This window comes from Telopea speciosissima, chromosome 6 (genome assembly GCF_018873765.1).
Source record: "Telopea speciosissima isolate NSW1024214 ecotype Mountain lineage chromosome 6, Tspe_v1, whole genome shotgun sequence".
NCBI lineage: Eukaryota > Viridiplantae > Streptophyta > Magnoliopsida > Proteales > Proteaceae > Telopea > Telopea speciosissima.
Genome location: NC_057921.1, coordinates 41887562 through 41906479, shown reverse-complemented (window position 1 = coordinate 41906479; position 18918 = coordinate 41887562). Strand labels below are relative to the sequence as shown.

General features: G+C 38.2%; 1 protein-coding gene across 1 annotated transcript; it reads left to right on the top strand.

Moving 5' to 3' along the window:
• Positions 1-16048: 16048 nt before the first annotated feature.
• Positions 16049-17470, top strand: LOC122663834 (LOB domain-containing protein 41-like). The gene is made up of 2 exons (XM_043859484.1): positions 16049-16301; positions 16430-17470. Exons 1-2 carry the CDS (start codon positions 16112-16114, stop codon positions 17170-17172), a joined length of 933 nt encoding a protein of 310 aa, XP_043715419.1. The 5' UTR covers positions 16049-16111; the 3' UTR covers positions 17173-17470.
• Positions 17471-18918: the final 1448 nt, after the last annotated feature.

Here is an 18918-nt window from a genome sequence, read left to right as displayed (position 1 = left end):
TTTCGAGAATAATGATGTTATCCTCCGCGTTACTTGGAATTCTTCCATGAACATTTCCTAATAAAAGAAATAGAAACGTATCAATTATATTTTAGGATAAATAATTTTTTAGTCACAACCATTTATTTGATCAGAATCCAATTGGAGGGCCAAGAGGCGTATGATTCATTATTATTTGGGTAAAGTACACGTACCCCCCAGAATGCATCCAATATTCCTCATACCCTCTAAGCGGTTCAATATTCTATGTACCACCCCTCAATATTCTAGGTACCACATCTGTTTTACACCCCAAATGCCACATAGGTCCAATCCGTTAAATACCACCGTTAGATGATAATTTTTTTACCGTTTTACCCTTTGCTTCAATTTCTTAAATCTGAAAAAACTTAAATACCCTCACTTATTTGTTGTCCTAAACTAATTGAAAATGATCAATTTAACCTTTGTTTTATTTTCATAAATGAAAATAACCTTTTTACCCTCACTTATATATTATCTTAACCTAATTTGAAAAGACTATTTTACCCCTAAATAACTTGTTCTCAAAACCCCAAAATGCCCTCATCTTCCCCAAATCATCATCTTCTTTTACACCCACCACCACCACCACCACCATGCTTCGATTTTCCCAACCGTAAAGCTTTGTACACTTCGGTGATGGATCGGTGAACCAGACCTCTAGAGTAGGAGCATGTACGCAAGTATCGATTTAGATGGAATTTCCACCTTTTCATGGGAAAGCATGGTATTTTCATGCACTTTTATGTTTAGCTGCAAGAGCCACATAGGCCACGCGATCAAGTGACGTTCTTCTCTCATCCCTCTTGTTTTAGGCCTATTGCATAAATGCAGTCTTTTCTTATGAGGTCAAGTGGAGTCAAATTCAACTAAAGTTGTCTATGGCATAGTTTGTATTTATATTTATGACTTATTTATGAATAATCAATTATGATAATAGGTTATGGGCTATAAACAATAATCATCTGGTTACTATTAGACATAATAGAATATATAATGAAAAGGAAAAAGAATATTAACTGGTCGCGTGGTTTCTGTGCCCAAACATAGGAGCACGTAAAAAGACTGTTCCAACCCTAGTGAAATTGAAAACCTCATCTAAACAAATACCTTTGTGTGCACTCTCATTGGCCCCCGCGTTGGTACAAGGGTTACACGATTGTTTGTGTTCTCTTCCCCTTAATGAAAAATAGGTTTGGGTATGCCTAAGTGAAGAATATAATATGTACTATATTATTCATAAAATAATATACATTATATAATATATAAAAAAAAATTGCTATTATATTTGTTGAAATTAGACGGTTCTAGTTATATATTATGAGTTTCATATATAAAAACCTTCGTGTGATGCCCTTGCCTCTAGAGCAACAAGATCTCAAAACTCAGAAGTGTGGAATGATGCCCTTAATTTCTTAATCTTTTGGACCTCTTGGGAAGCCTTGGGCAGGCCATATTACCGTTTCTGTTAGCCTGATGTCGTTTATGGTTTCTTGAGTTTCTTTGGCTGTTTGAGCTCTTTTGCCCAACAGCAATTTGTTTCATTCTCTATACTCTTTTCAATATCAATATATACTTGCTGACTTCTAGCAAAAAAAAAATACAAAGAGATTGATGATACCTAAGTTACTGAAGAGGTACAGTTGAAGGAAGAACAAGATATGTTGATTGAATAAAGAATTGGCAAAGACGATAGTCCGCGTATAGCGGATGGTCTTCCATGGCTTGAAAGATCAAAGACCTAAAAGCAACATAAAGTTGAAGGCATCTTTCAATGAACAAAAATTAGGATTTGATCTTTATTGGAATGTCTTTGTAATCCTAATGTAAATGACCAACAAGATGTACAAAGCCCAAAATAGTGATATAAAAAAGAACTTCGATTGAAAAACCAAGAAACAAGTTTGTTTGACTTAGAGAGTTGTCTAAGTCTACTATCCATGATCTTCCATGAATAGGGACGAACGACCGAGCTTCATTGGCAAACTAAAAATGTTCTAAGTCAAAGCTCATGGACAACCAAGGTTTAAAGCTAAGTGTCCATGGACAACCATTGTAGTCTTTTGTGGGATCTTCTATGAATGTCCAAGAACTATAAGACTAAGTCATTCTCTGACGAATAAAGATGCAGACTTCCGTGACTACTTTCTATGCATGTCCTAGAGTGATAGTCTTGAGTTTCTATAGTCACGGAAGACTGTGACTGTCGAACTATCTTTCGTGCGATAGTGTTTAATGTTGCATGGTTAAGAAGTTGAAAGATCTTTTACTCATTAATAACCACTTGAGTAGTGATAGAGATCACCCTCCTTGATGTAAACGTGTAACTGATTGTCATGTGTATGTAAGGTGGTTAGGGTGATTAGTTATAGCCAGCTGTCCTTGATGTGTCTGGTCATCTATATATACATGTAATGTCAGATTGAATAATATATGAAAATCATTTTGTACAACCTCTACATGGTATCAGATTCCTCTTTTTGCTCCTGCAAGCTTTCGTTTTACTTTTCGTTTTTTCGTTGTTGTTTGTGTTCTTGTTTCTTGCTCACAAGAGCCACTGGTTCTTGTTTCGTGTTCTTAGTTCTTGTTCCTGGTTTCTTAGTTCTTGCTCACCTGCGCTTTCGCTCACCTTTATCTGGTTCTTGTTTCGCTTCGCGGTAATGGCGTCGCCACCTTTCTTTGCTTTCGATCCGTCGCCACCTTCCTCTGGTTCCTCTGGTTTCATTGGATCTTCGCTTGTCTCTCTGAATGTTTCTCCACAACTGTTGCAGAAGCTTGGGCCGTCGAACTACATGCTCTGGAGAGCTCAGTTCATTCCGCTGCTCCGTGGCTATGATCTCCTTGGCTTTGTCGATGGAACGTTCTTGCGACCCTCTGATCCGGTGTCTGCTGCCTTATGGGACCGATAGGATCAACTCATCCTCAGCTGGATCATATCCTCACTTACTGAAACGGCGATCTGTCATGTGGTCAGTGCCACCACTGCTCACGCTGCTTGGCGCACACTGTCTGATGTGTATGCTCCTTCCTCGCGCACTCGAGTTCTTGATTTAAAAGATCGCCTCACTCATATTCAAAAGGGGACAGATTCAGTGTCTAATTATCTACTCACGATCCGATCTATTGCCGACACTCTTGCTGTGATTGATCATCCAGTTGTTGATGAAGATCTTGTGTTGGCCACTCTTCAAGGCCTGGGATCGGATTACAGAGATTTTACAACATCGGTGTGCCTTCGGGCTTACGCGATCTCGTTTGATGAACTGACTGGACTCCTTCTGAGTTATGAGTTGTTCTTACGCAACACCTCTCCTGATGGCTATGTTGTCATCTCCACCGCCAATGTTGCCTCTACTGGATCGGTGAACCAGTCGCGCTATGGACGAGGGTCTCGTTTCAACACTCGTGGTCCTCGATCTCGTGGTCGTCGTGGCTACTATCGTGATTCGTGAGGGGGCCAGTTTTAGAATCAAAACTCTTATCGCAACTCTTCTGGCCAATATCAGAATCAAAACTCTTATTCACCGCAGAATCCGAACTCTTATCGTGGTACTGGTTCGCAGAATCAAACCTCATTTTCACAAGGTTCTTCATCTCCAACAGGTTATTCATATCCAACTATAGGTAACTCAATCCAAACTGTTGATTGTCAGTCCTCTCCTTCTTTCATGAACCAAGCTCGGGACTGTTGTCAAATTTGCAACACTGGAGGTCACCTAGCCTCCCACTGTCCACAGCGATTTAACCATGCTTTTCTTGGTACGGCTACACTCTCTCTTGTACCAACTTCTTCTTGGCTTTTTGATAGTGGTTCTAACAATCACTCAACTGCAGACTTGAGTAATCTTGCTATCAGTTCTCCTTACTCTGGTCTTGATCACATTGTCATTGGTAATGGGCAAGGTTTGCCAATTTCTCACACTGGATCTGCTGATTTTCTTTCTCCATCTTGCACCTTTCATGCTTCTAACATTTTGTGTGTGCCCTTTGTTCACTGTAATCTTTTAAGTGTTCATCGTTTTGTCTCAGAGAACAATGTGTATATTGAATTTCACTCGGCTTATTTTGTTATTAAGGACTGTCAGACGGGAACGACCTTATTCCAAGGCCTGAGTGAGAATGGCTTATACCCTATGCCATCCAGTGTCTTTCAGCCTACTCACACTGTTGCTGCCTCGCCATCTTCCACTGTTACCCTCTCAAGTGTTCGTGTTCCAGTCCACACTTGGCACCATCGTCTCGGCCATGCGTCCACACCAATTGTTAGAAGGCTTCTTCATCAATTTCAACTTCCTTTTTCTACCTCGGCTGATGGTCACTGTGATGCTTGTAGGTTTCAAAAAGCCACCGTTTACCATTTCAGCTTTCTTCTTCAATTAGTACAGTGCCATTAGCATTGATTCATTGTGATGTATGGGGTCCTGGCCCTGTTGTCTCTCATGATAGTTTTCGTTATTTCGTTCTATTTGTAGACGACTATAGTCGTTATAGCTGGCTTTATCCTATTTCTCTTAAATCTGATGTACTTTCAGTGTTCAAAGCTTTTAAGCTTCAGGTGGAAAATTACTTTGGTACTACAATAAAATCCCTACAGAGTGATGGGGGTGGTGAGTTTTTTAAGTTGGATCCCTTTCTTTGTGAGCACGGCATTTCTCACAGGTTGTCATGTCCTCATACACAAGCGCAAAATGGTGTTGTTGAGTGCAAGCACCGACATGTGGTTGAAACAGGGCTGGCCGTATTGTTCCATGCTGGTTTGCCTCCCAAGTTTTGGACCTATGCATTTCTTACAGCGGTCTGTTTGATCAATCGCCAACCTTCTCCTACCATTCCCAATAACATTTGTCCTCTCCAGCGTCTCTTTGGTGTATCACCAGATTACACATTCTTGCGCACATTTGGGTGTCTCTGTTACCTATGGCTCCGACCTTACACTCACCATAAGCTTGATCCACGCTCTACACCGTGTATTTTTCTTGGGTATTCTCTCACGCACCGTGATAGAGATCACCCTCCTTGATGTAAACGTGTAACTGATTGTCACGTGTATGTAAGGTGGTTAGGGTGATTAGTTATAGCCAGCTGTCCTTGATGTGTCTGGTCATCTATATATACATGTAATGTCAGATTGAATAATATATGAAAATCATTTTGTACAACCTCTACAAGTAGAACTCTTAAACACCTTCACTAATGTTGAGGAGCTCCAACAGGTAGTTTTTTCTTGGAAATCTCAGGTTGAATACTTGAGATTAAAATTGATTAATGTTTTCGATTGTTTTAAAATTCAAATGGTTCTCTAACGGCTAGTTTGTTTGCCTATAAAAAGGATGGAATTATTTGATGTCAAGTAACAATACAATCTACAACAAATAGCATGTGTGCAAAACGAATAGTGTGATCATCTTGAGCTGTTGTAACCGAGCTTCATTGTCTACATATTCTTGAGAAGTTGTTGTGTGTGTAGCACCCCACATTTCCATAGGATGATTTTGATGCATTTTATTGGATTAATGACCATGGATTGAAATATGAAGATTTTGAATGGATTGCCTATGATTATTTTAATAGTTTATTGAAATTAATATTATATTAATGGAATGAATGCTCATGATTATTTTAATTCATTAGTTTTTATATATTTTATTGAGGATATCTTGAAGTTGTATTGGGTATATTGTTTTATTTGAGATGGATTATGATGGCTTAATTGAGTGAACCAAGCATATGGTTTATTTGAATATTTTGGTTATTATGGGTTCAGTTTAAGTGTGATCATCTTGAGCTGTTGCAAAACGAATAGTGTGATCATCTTGGGTATGAATGAATGACCTAAGTTCTACTTGGGCATGAATGAATGACTGTGATGACTGATGTTATGAAATGACTTTTCTATTTTACTGATAAATGGAGGTATCTTCAAATGTTATTCTTTATATTGAAATGTGAGTATGTAGTAGCATGGCTATATATGTCTTGCTTACTGGGCTTTTAAGTTCACTCATAATTAAATGATGTTTTTCATATCAAGTAAATAAGGACAAAGGTAAAGGTATAGCAGAGCCTGAGAGGACTTGACTTGTGGGCTCGTGACTGTGCAAGATATCTTTTTGATTGACTTTTGAAGGTCAACTTTTATAGATCTTTGTTAATAGGCTATCTTGATGTAAAAGAATAGTAACATTTGATGTTAAGGATAGTTTTAAGCTTTTGTTTACTTGCCATCAATCCACTAACTAGAGGTTTATGTTTCCGCACCTTGAAGAACTCTGATGTTATGAACATTTTGATGAAAACTATTTTCAGGTAGTTACACCCATTTTAGTTAATGCATGAATGATAAGTTATGTTATGTGATGTATATCTTTTACATGGTCCCAACCTGATTTGGTCTTATAGGCCCCACTGGGTCTGTACGTTTTGGGGCATGAAAGTGTGACTGTGCTTAAAGAGCCATATAATCTTAATAAAGGGATGAAGATCAAGTGTTGCAACGTGTAAAGAGAAAAAGAGAAAAATCATCTTGTATTGATCATAGTGTGCTTAAATGGTTCACATTTATCAGGATTAAAAGAAGAAGTCATTTTCGCTGTAAAAGTAAGCCTGTGTGGCTTGAAGGAAATCCTTGGTCTGTGTGGCCTGGGTGAAAATCCTTGACTAAGGTGGCCTAGGTGCTCAACCTAAAAGTCTGAAAATAGTAGAGTTGGTGTAAAAGTTTGAATTTTTTCTGGGAAAAGAATCGAATAATGGAGAAATCTTTGGTCCGTGATCAAGGTAGTGGACGTAGGACAAGTTAATTGATCCAAACTACTCTAAATCTTTGTGTGCCTACTACTCTCACATCTACATCATATCAAGCAACTAGTAATATCCTCCATGGCACTCTCTTTACTTGTTGCTTATTTAATTTTTGTATTATGTCAATGTGTGATGTTAGGATTAGTATTAGTTTAAATTTTATTTATTATATTTTGTTTTATTTGGTCATAATCTAATTCACCCCCTCTTAGGTTGCTCTTGATCTTACAATAGTATAGGGAGAAAGAACACCACCTGGTTGTGCAAGACATGCGGCCTCTGTATCCTAACACAGGGGCGCGCAAAATGAGTGCCACACCCCTGGTTATTTCCGGGGTTCCAAGGGGTGTGGCGGTCATTTTGTGCACCCCTATGTCAGGGCGTAGGGCGACATGCGTTATGCGACTGGGTGGCGATCTCTTTCCCTATATTATATATAATAGTAAATATAATATATATTATATTATATACTATTTATACATATTATATGAGGGAAAGAGATTGCTGCCCAGACCTCTAGAGCCTACATACACGCACTAATCAATGAGAGCATACGTGCAAGCATTGCCTTAGGCGGGATTTTTGCCTTTCCATGGGAGCAACGCGGTACTTTCATGAGTTTCTATGTCTAGGCACAGAATCCATGAGAGGCACGCGACCAAGTAGCGTTCTTTTTCCCATTATAAGATATATAATATATGTTGAGAGAGAGAGAGAGAGAGAGAGAGAGAGAGGTAAAATGGAGGTTTTGTTCTAATTTTCGTTACTTTACTATTTTAACTCTACTTAAGTAGCAATTTTGCACATGCTCATTAACGGTAATCGCGTAAACACATGTTGAATATATGATATTTGATATGTGTCCATTAAACCCAATTTAATTTGATTAAATTAATTAATTAAAATTTTATTATGCAATTGTTATAACTATTATATTTTTATGCGACAACTCAATTATACTATTACTTATTCTCAACTATGAACAAACTTGGGCACTCTGTTATAAGGTTGTCCTATTGAATATTTTTCCGAAGGGGATTGGTTGGAAATCTAAATATGGGTACTTTATTGTGTCGAACATTGATTCATAGAAATTCCTAAATGGTTCACCACCAATTTTTGGTAGTTTCCTTTTCCCGTACCTGAGAGGCACTTACCATTACACTTGTGTTTTGTGCGTTTATTGTATGCCAATGGTTAATATCTATTAATACTCTGATAGGACCGACTACACATTGGCCGCTCGGCATGCACGTTATATTTGATAATGGGGTTGACACTCAACAAGGTTTCACTACTCGTTTAAGGAGAACATCCTTCTGAGAGAGTTGTCGGATTGTGACTGGTCAAATCCAAGAACTAGTAATTGTTTTGTAAATAGTTTGCAAAAAGTGTTTTATTTTATTATTATATTTAAATAAATTATATTGAAAAAGTGTTTTCAAATGTTTTTTGTGTCCAATCACTTGTCATGGCATTCTTAGATTTATGGACAATGGATATAATTATATGACAGTGATTTTATTCCATGTTTGTTAGGTCCATTTTGGATGTTGATAGTATAGGGAGAAAGTGTAATGAAAGTTTCTACTGATGAAGTTCTTAGGTTACGATTTTTGTAGTGTCGTCCTTTAGTGTAATTAAGAAAAAGTTAAAGGTTAAAATTTTGAGAAGCTTGGCTAACCACATGGCACGATGTAGTTCCTTAGATTATATTTTCCTAACGCTAATTGCACATCGCGCAATTCATAATTTTGACAGAAAAAATAGTCTTTTTCTTCTTCAAGCGTTGGATTCAACCGTTGGAGAAGGTACATTCGACAAAGATCGTGATCAATGCATTCGACGAAGATCGTGAGCAAGTGTTGCATTCCTTTAGAGGAGTATGTCACTTGTGTATTAAAGGTAACCATGAATCCCCATTGTTAAATTTATTCGATGAGTAATATATGTAATAGTTTTTGTTGCCACCTTCAAAACAAACATTGACAGTTTATGGTAATAAATCATAAACCACTTGTGAGGACCATAGAATGAAATCATGGGATTGCCATGTCATCCTCCACCTCATACGCCCAAGATGAGATTAATCAAACCATAGAGAGTTGCCCCCTAGGGTTTAGGATCCACACAAAACACAATTTGACTCCAAGAGTTATCCAAGGGGGAATTGATCTAACCGTCGATTTGAGAACGGATCTAGGTTACGGTCCGAAGAAGGTGTTAGGCACTCTAGTACGCCAAATGAGAATCATTTTCTCTATTACTTGGCTTATATATATAACACATGCATAAGCTATGAATACAAGAAATATAGAGAAGATATAGAAACCACATCCCCTATGGTTTAGCTATGAAACAAGGGTTAGTATACATAATGTGAACAAAACAATCATGATATGTAATGTGCATGGAGTAAAACTTAAGCATATCCCTAAATACATGACACAGACAAATGAAACCCTAATGAGATTAATTAACCATAAAACAATGAAGAGAAAACATTAATTCTAATGACCTAATATAGAGAAAATACCATTGAAATTCATGTATAATAATAGGGTAAAATTACCAAAATGCCCTTGAAGCTAAAATTAAAAAATATAGAAAAATATCTAAAAAATTTAAAAGCCTTTTGACATTGAAACATGAGAAAAACATGACAAATCATTAAAATCTTATAGGCTAACCAAAAATAGAATGAAAAACACTTGAAATCCAGAGAAGTATCTTTGGAAACCAGAAACCCCATAGCCCAATCCCTTTTTTGATAGAAGAGCATCCGAAGAGAAGAAAATCAATTTATACGTAAGATAAACGAAACATAAAACCATGTCAAAACAGAAAACAAAAGGACAATAAAAAAGAAAAAGAAAGGATCGGGTTTCCCTCCACCCACGGTGAATGGGATCCCATTCACCGAAGGGCGGAAGAGGACGGGAATGGGTATCGAGAGGGTATTTTGGAACATACTAAATCGCTAGGAGGGGTTTGTGAACCCTAAGATGGTTGGTGAACCATCTTCTATGGGTGGAGGAAAACTTTGTCCAAAATGAAATATAAAAGATCCAAACAAGAAAAATGAATAATATATCCACATGTACGAGGAAAACTTTGTCCAAAAAGAAATATAAAAGATCAAAACAAGAAAAATGAACAATATATCCTCAAGTACCCACCCTGAAGTAAACCCTAAGAAAAGAAAGAGAACCAATCGGTAGAACAAGAGAGGAGAACCAAACATAGGCAAACAGTGATAAAGGAAGAAAACTTTAGCAAAGGCCATAGAAACTATGCTCAATTTGAGAAAGAGAGCACATTAAGCAATTAAAGAATTAGCCAAGAGGTAAAAGCATGAAGAAAATTGAGATCAAGGTTTCCTTGAGCCTCACTAGTGCAAGACCGCGTGATCTTAGCCTTTTTCGTAGTAGGTCATTCCCATCAGAACAAATTGTTTGTGTCAATGTCAGCTACTACCACAATCGAATTTAGCTTGTCTCCAAGGAGCCCAGCATGCCCAGGGTGCTGCCAGCTATTGGGCTGTACCGCACACATCCCGATGTGTGCGGCACAGCTCAACCGTTAGATGCCTCTTGGGCGCTGGGCTCCCTAAAGACGATCCTGATCCATCACAATCTCCACTCTCACAATGTAGGATTTCACAAACCCTACTTTCTCACACACTCACTGAAGAAGGCCGGAAAAGAGCATTATTAATATTCGGAGAGAATGTATGTAAGAGAATTAAAGGGAGAAGGAGATAATGATATTATCTCTTTCCAAAATTTTCTCACTAATTAGGGATAATATTGGTTCCCTAAAGAAGCCAATAACTAATTAACTTCCTAAAATTGAACCTTATGGGATCTTATCCTAATATGGCACGATTTTAGTTGTGTTTGAATTATAAATTCATAACACTCATCCTTATCTCCCTAATAAAGACTTGAGATCACATCGGATTACAATGGACAATCTCATTATCTCCCTAAGTCTTGGTATGAGATCACATCTCATATTAAGATTCTAATCGAAGGGTTTTTCCCTCAAGGATGATGGCCTATTAAATAAATATGCAACATGGATAGGTTGAAGTATGATCCCATTGGAAATTCCACTCAGCTTTCCACATGTCAAGTCAATACCACATTCCCAATGTGGTATTTACCAATATGTACACAGCCAAGTACGTGAAACCAAATTTTCTCAATTTAAATAAATTATTATGCATTAGTCCCTCTACAGTAAAATATCACATGATATACTATAGGACATATATATTATTACTGTCAAACTTCAGTCTATCGAAATTTCAATTTCAGAGATTCTATAATTCAGATTGGACCAAGAAAATTAGTTTTTTGATTTTTTATGAAAACAAATATTAATAAATAACTTTAATTTTGAAAACTTTGTAAATAATTTATCAAAATGTCACTAGATCTAGGTTTGTGTCTAATCCATTACAGACTTTCTTTCTATTTGATGTTTTCCCAATTAGGGCAGTGGATTCCATGTTTGGCATTGATTTCGAATATGACCAAACACTATGAATCAATACATCGATATATAACTAAGGAGACATCAACCATTGGTGTGCCAAAACCCGCAATGCGTAACTACACCGATAAGGACCCCTCAGGTCAAGAGACTGACCGTGCACTACTTATGAGAATTCCATTCCAAATAAATTGACAGTAACGCACATGCAAAATTCTTGTGTGATCAAGTTCAATGTGGACACAATATGTACACTTGCACTTGTGTCCTGGAATCTTTATCTTTAAGTACATATAGTGCAATGACCATATGAAGGGGTTGTTTCAACCCCATCCCAAATCATGAACAGTTTTAGGTTAAAACCTAAGGAGTACCAAGGCTCGTTAATAAATCATATAAATTTATTTATTTAACCCACACAAATATGGATTTGATGGATACATTTCCACCAGAAGTGGGCAGAAAATTGGAGACCTATCAACCAAGCATTCATGGAGAACAAAGAAACAACTATAGATGAAGGAAAACTTAGGCGATCAAGACAAAAGAAAAGAACAAGAAATTGGAAACGAAAACATACAACAAATAAACACAAATCAAAGCTTAAAGAAATCAACAATAAAAAGAAGAAGAAAATAACCGAAAGAACTGAGATTAACCTAAGGCATTCTCGAAGTGGAAGATGACCAGTGGACTGATTGAAGATGAGATCACCCCAGAGGCCTTATCGGAGATGGAAGAAGCTTCGTAGCCTACCGCTTAGCCCTCTCACAAGAGGGAGAACTCCAAAACGAAGCAAGGAAACCTAGATATGGGCAAAGAAACCCTAAACATAAGGGTTTTAACCCACAGATTAAGGGTGTCAATTGGTCTGGTTCTTTAATGGTTCTGGTCCTAAGAGTTTAGGACCAGAACCGAACCAATAAGCTAATCGATTCCAAAACCTGAGAACCAGGACCATTAACTAATGGGTGGGCCAGTTCCAACTCATAATTGGTTCCAAACAATCCAAAATAAAAATTAAAAATTCCCCAACACATGCTACATTTATTCAATAATATTATAATAAGACTAATTTTAATCACATGAGATATGCAATCTACCATCAATTTCTTTTCTCAAATCATTAAACTAATCCATATTACCGGCCTCTTGTTTTATATTCAATTAATAAGTAGGAATACCACCACCTTCCTAAATGAAAATTATTTTAAAGTATGTTCTTAAGTTAGCATTTCCAAATGGACCATTAAATTAACAGTCGAATCTTTAGTAAAATTGTATATGGGACAAGAACTACTAGTTAAAATTGAAAAACTAAAAAAATAAAGGGCTTGACCTTAGCTATCATAACTTTAACTCTTAAGAATTATATAATATATATGAGTAGGATGTGGATTTGTACTAGTTTCGGTTCCAATGGTTCCTTATTGGTCTAACGGTTCTAGAATCGTTGGGAGACCAATAACTTAATCGGTAAATTCAAAACTGGACCAATAACTTAATCGATAGATCTAGAACTGGACCAATAAGCTATTGGGTCCAAAATTGACATCCTTACCACAAAGTCCTTGCTTCGAGGGTATCCGCCTTCGGCAATTGCACTAAAGTTGGAATTTGCGTAGCCTCTTCAAGACACCACCGTTATGGTGAAATGAATAATCCACCACTCATGTTGTGTTACATCATTCTAAGTTTTTCTTCTAAAGAATTTCCATCAAGGGTAATGGATTCAATGGATTTTATGGTCTTTTTGTCACAATTTAAATATCTGTCATATGGTAAATGAGTGATTTGAAAAAATAAGACTTTAAAGTCCATTATAAATGAAGTTTATTGAGAAAGTACTAGAAAAGAAATGGAGAAGATAAACAATGACATACCCAGGGCACAAGGCTCCTGCTACTGTGGGGTTTGGGAATGATCATAATGTATGCAACCTTAGTGCAACGGTAAAGTTTGGTCCATTTTAAATGATCACGGGTTCGAGTTTGGATACAGCCTCTCTGCAAAATCAGGTAAAAAGAAAATTTCCAATATATGAAAGTATATACATTTGGATTAGGAGAAAGCTCCCATAAAGACCAACATTATCAACCTCCGAAGGGGGGAGGAAGGAGGGAGGGGGGGGGGACAGATCCATTCATTCGAGCAAAGCATTTACGATTGCAAGAATTTTCTTTTCATAAATAAGATAATTAATTTGAACAAGAGTAAACTTTCCAGAATTGTATCCGTAAACTTGCTCATCAGAGGGGTTTTTCAGAACTTATAGATCAAGAACTTCAAGTAGCCTAATAGTTGGGAATTTTTACATTATCCTTCTACATGGCACAATTTGGTGGACCATAAGAAAAAGCTTTTTCATGCTTAGGCTGTACCAAAAACTTTTTGCCTCTTTTCAATTTGTTAATTTTACAACCCACACCACTTGCAACTAACCCACATCACTATCACACTGTCTCTGATATTAGACAAACTAAGTGATCCCATTTGCTATTATATAATCTGATTAGACAATATACATTAATTGAGATAACAATCCATGCTTATCCTAAAAACAAATGATAAACAATGACAAAATGGTCAAAATAGTAGTTTCCGTGGCTCTATATTATAAAACAACAAAATATTATCAATAAGGTGGGGTGGGGTGGAGCATGGTAGGGTAGGACAGGGTCTCTGTCGACCAAATTCTCTTCGCCCGCCCCCTAATAAACTCAATTTCCTCTTTCTAATAAAATTTTAGTAAATTAAGAAAACCCACCCAATAAAAAACGGAATGAGACGCGGTAGAATGATACAATCATACAATCATCTAAAATAATCTATGAATAAGAACCGATACACTGTATGTGACTGGTTTCCTCGTTTCCATCTCCATTAATTTATCGTATAAATTATTCTCATACAACTTTTGATTCAATAAATAGGGCAAGAAGTCGCTGCTGCTTGGTCATGTAACTCTTATGCCAGCACATGAACAATGAGATTCTCCGCAAGAGCATTTATAGGGCTGAGTTTTTTCATTTTAGGTGGGATTGAGTGGAAACTTCATGCACTCTATGTGTATGGGGCAGGAGCCAAGCCACCAAGCTGTATTCTTTTTAAATATAGATAGAGAAACATGTAGAGGATTTTTTAGATAAGGATGATTAATTTTATCAAATAGAAGATGATTCCATGATTTTTTTTATTATTTTTTGTTGGGTAAATGATTCCATGATTTTAACCGTTGCATATTATAAAGAGATATTTTTCTTGAATGATCTGCATAATTTATTTTCTAAGAAAGTTTTCCTCTTGTTTATAGAAAACGGGTCACCCACCATCCTAGGGTTTACTAACCCCTATAAGATTTTAATTCTTTCCAAAATATCCTCCTAGTGCTCTCTTCCACCCTGCAATGAATGAGATTTTATTCACCATGATAGGAGGAAAAATCAATTCTTTTATTAATAGTCTTTATTCTTAGATGATTTTATTTTAGAGAGAAAATTCTCCGTGGGTGGACTGTGCACTCTGCACCTAGACACATAGGTGTTACAAAGTGACCACTATACCCCCATGAAAAACAAAAATGATTACCATGTAGACACCGTTGCATGTGCTTCCATTGGTCCCCATGTGCACGCAGGGGTTACGCTCACCCCATAGAGAACTCTTAGTCGTTTATTTTATCATCTATTTTTTAATTGAAAACTATATCTTATGGGAAAATTTTGTTCCCAACTTAAAATTCCACGTGAGAGACAAAGGATTCGTCCAGAAAGTTTTTCTGATCAACACGTCCAGAAAAACCGGACTCCTCGTAGAAAAGTGGAGAGAGAGAGAAAGAGAGATGGGTGGCGGATCTTGGTTAGATTTTTAAGTTGAAGATTGAATAAGCAAAGAAAAATGTGAGAAAAACAGGGAAGGAATCTTGTTAGGACTTTAATAGGATAAGCATCAAGAAGACACCAAAACCGCTGGCCCATCCCGTCGGGCGCCCACAGTCCTGAATAAAACCGGGAAAGGCAGACAGTGGTTTTAGTGTTTGTGAAAAATTAAAAAAAAAAAAAAAAAGTGGTTTTAGTACGAATTCCATAAAACCGGGAGTGGATGGTGGAGGGAAGAAAGAGAAACCTGAGTTTATATTTTCCACGATATGTGGCGATCCGCCCGCAGTCTATGATCTGAACGTGGTTGACACGCGCTGTTCTGTCTATGTTCCTTGTTTTGGACCCTCTTGCATGGCAACTCAAAACCTGTCCCCACCCTTTTCCACCTCATTACCCCTTCTTTACTTTCTCACCATTTTTACTAAAGTACCCTTCACGTCTCAATCTCTATCCCTAGATTGGCTTGTTTTTGAAGCAAGCGTGGTTGAGGCCTGAGGGGGTATTGTAATTAAGCTGCCTGCAAGTGGGAGGTTGGAGTGTTGGACATTAAAAAACATAAAAATTTGGCGAAGAAATTGGAGGGTTTTTTTATTTTTTCCAGACGGCCACTGAGGTGGGGACCACCACTTTCTAAAATAACAAAACCAGGTTCCACTCCACCGCTATCTGGGAAAACCGCTGCGGAAACCCCCACCTACAAAACCCACAGCTTTCATCTCCAACGAACCATCTCACACTTAAATAGACTCTAACCCTTCTCTATTCTTCTCCTCCTCAAACCCTCGTGGCTTCTTCGTCAACCAAAAACAACCACCACTTCAATCACTCAAACCCTTCTCTTCTTTTCTCCTCTTTCTTCATAGATTTTCAGCGAAATTAAGTGCTAAGGTAGTACAGCAGAAACATCAGAGATGAGGATGAGCTGTAATGGATGTCGAGTACTTCGAAAAGGTTGCAGCGAGAACTGCAGCATCAGACCTTGTTTGCAGTGGATCAAGAACCCAGAATCCCAAGCCAATGCCACTGTTTTCCTTGCCAAGTTTTACGGCCGTGCTGGGCTTATGAACCTCATTAATGCCGGCCCTGAACACCTCCGTCCTGGTAAGCATCTCTCCCTTCTCTCTTTTTCTCTCGAAGATGAAATGAGTTTTCGATTTCGATTTTGATTTCGATTTCGATTTCGATTTCGATTTCGATTTGCTCACCAACTGTTTGTCCATTGATCGCAGCGATATTTCGATCGCTTCTCTATGAGGCTTGTGGGAGAATAGTGAATCCAATCTACGGTTCAGTTGGGTTGCTCTGGTCCGGAAGCTGGCAGCTATGCCAATCCGCGGTGGAAGCGGTTCTAAAGGGCGCTCCGATTGTTCAAATCTCATCTGAAGCGGCTATGAGCCCTTGCCCACCCATGAAAGCGTACGATATACGTCACGTCTCCAAGGACGAGAACTCTGCGGCTTCTCAAGAGCTTCACAAGGTCAAGACTCGGGGCAGGTTCAAGCGTTCTGCAATTAAGCCCAAGGCCAAGGTCGGTTCAGCCTCCGAGTTTATCTCCGAACTGGGTACCGTCGCCGACCCGGTTACCACCACCATCACCACCGATAAGTGGCAGAGATGCTACCCTGAAGATGGCTTCAACCGCTCTTCAAGCCACGACCATGAGTCGTCGGGGAGTCATAGCCATCAGACGGAGCTGAATGGGGAAGGAGACCGAGACAGTCGAGAGACGGAAAGCACGTTCTCCGTTGAGACGGTGGAGCCGTCTCTTGTGAGCCGAGCCGACACTGCGAGAACTGTTAAATCTAATAACCAAACCGATGAAAGCGAAGTGGAGTTGGAACTGACTCTCGGCTTCGAGCCGGTTCACCGCTCCGATACCAATCTCAGGAGACCCAACAAGGGATGCAACCAAATCAATGGCTCTGGTGATGACACATGTAAGATGGAGCTGAGCTTAGATTATCTTGCATGAATCGCGATCCTTCCGTGGAGAGAGACACACCAATTTTGGCGGATTTTTCTCACAAAATTCCTGATAGCCCCTTCTTTTTTTTTAAGTTTATCCTTTTCCTGTTATTAGTCTTCTGTGTATAAACCGTAAAATGACATACATAGAGGGTTAGGTTAGAGGTTTATACTTTTTTTTTTTTTTTTTTTTTTTTTTGGTTTGTTTTTTTGTTTTTTTATACAAATCATGTAATTAACCTGAGAGTCATATATGGCTTTGGTTATTTACAGTTTCTGGAATTCCGATTTTGCAATTTAATCCCCATATTGGGCTTTAAGAAAAACTTTCGCCCCAAGGAAAATGCTTTGAAAGAAGGCAAGGAAAACGTCAAAACGAGATGAGTGAGAGTTGACGTGGAGTGATAAGCTGGTGCGCGTTTTTCAATAGTCACCTGGTCCCTTGGGTATTGTGCTTTTTGTTTCTGCTTGCAATCGAGAATCGTGAAAGCTTTTCGATGATGGTATCCCAGCGGAATAGGTGATGGCAGAGGGGGGGGGAATTGTGAAATCAAACACGTACGATAACAGGTGCAATACATGCGGTGCCGTGGGTCCCACACTTTCCATGCATGCATTGCACCTAGAAGTTTGGAAGTAAATGGATAATTGCGTTAAAACTTCCGTGGAACTTCTTCCTATTGGTCAAGGGACCACACCCAAACACCAACTGGTCCGGTTCACCGCCAAGATGTGAGCTGGTTGGGTGGACCCAACTTCACATGGGCGATTTCCATTTCTGGATTAAAATTAATGCTCTGATTGTATGGTGCAGGAGATAATCTTGTTCGCTAGTCCCAGATCCTCATTCAATCACACAGAATAAATTACTTAAAAAAGAAAGAGAGAATTCAGATGTACAATCATGTATTGGATGGTTCTGAAGTGAGGATCTGTCGGTTTCATAGAATCAGAGGTTTTTTTTTGTTTTTTTCTTGGTAAACATTATTTTATTGGACTGGATTAGTAGGGGATATGGCCCACTGATTTCCATGTAGATTTTTGTTTTTGTGGGGGGGGGGGGGGGAGGGTTGGGCCGTTGGGGTTCTCCGTTGGGGTTCTTTCAGTCTCCCGTTTCAACCCTAAAGCTAGGGCTATCAATCCATCCGTATCCCCGTTTAGGACATTCGTATTCGTTTTCGTATATTCTGATAAAATCTGTTCAGAAAAAAAATCTAAATATTTAATAATAAAAAATTAAATAAATAATTATTTGACTAGTCTTTGAAGATTCAACCGGTTTTAGAATATGAGAAAAAGATAATCATGATGTAAGAGATATGGATTAAGACTGAATTATATCCGTCAAGGGGAGGAAGGTCTGGGTTACACAAGACAGAGATAAAAATGAATGATCGAAAATCTGAATTTGATCTGCATCTGAATCCATTTAACCAGAAAACTTTAGTCTAGCTTCTTGAATCGGAGGTTGCAACATCTGATTTGTATCCGAGCCAAATTTGATCAGTTTATAGGCCTATCTAAAGCCCTCGATCAATCTCTATAATTCACATACGGATCAGAGTTTCTCTGCATTAGTGGTGAAGAGGAATCTCTACAACCATTTCCATCGGTATCATCAAATTGCATTAGGGAGGGATAATTTCGAATTCCTTAGTGATCCAATTTTTTTCATTAGGTCCGGATAGAGAACAAAGATCTTGAGCGATCGATCCGACAGAAAAATTCAAATGATAAATATGTATCGTTAATT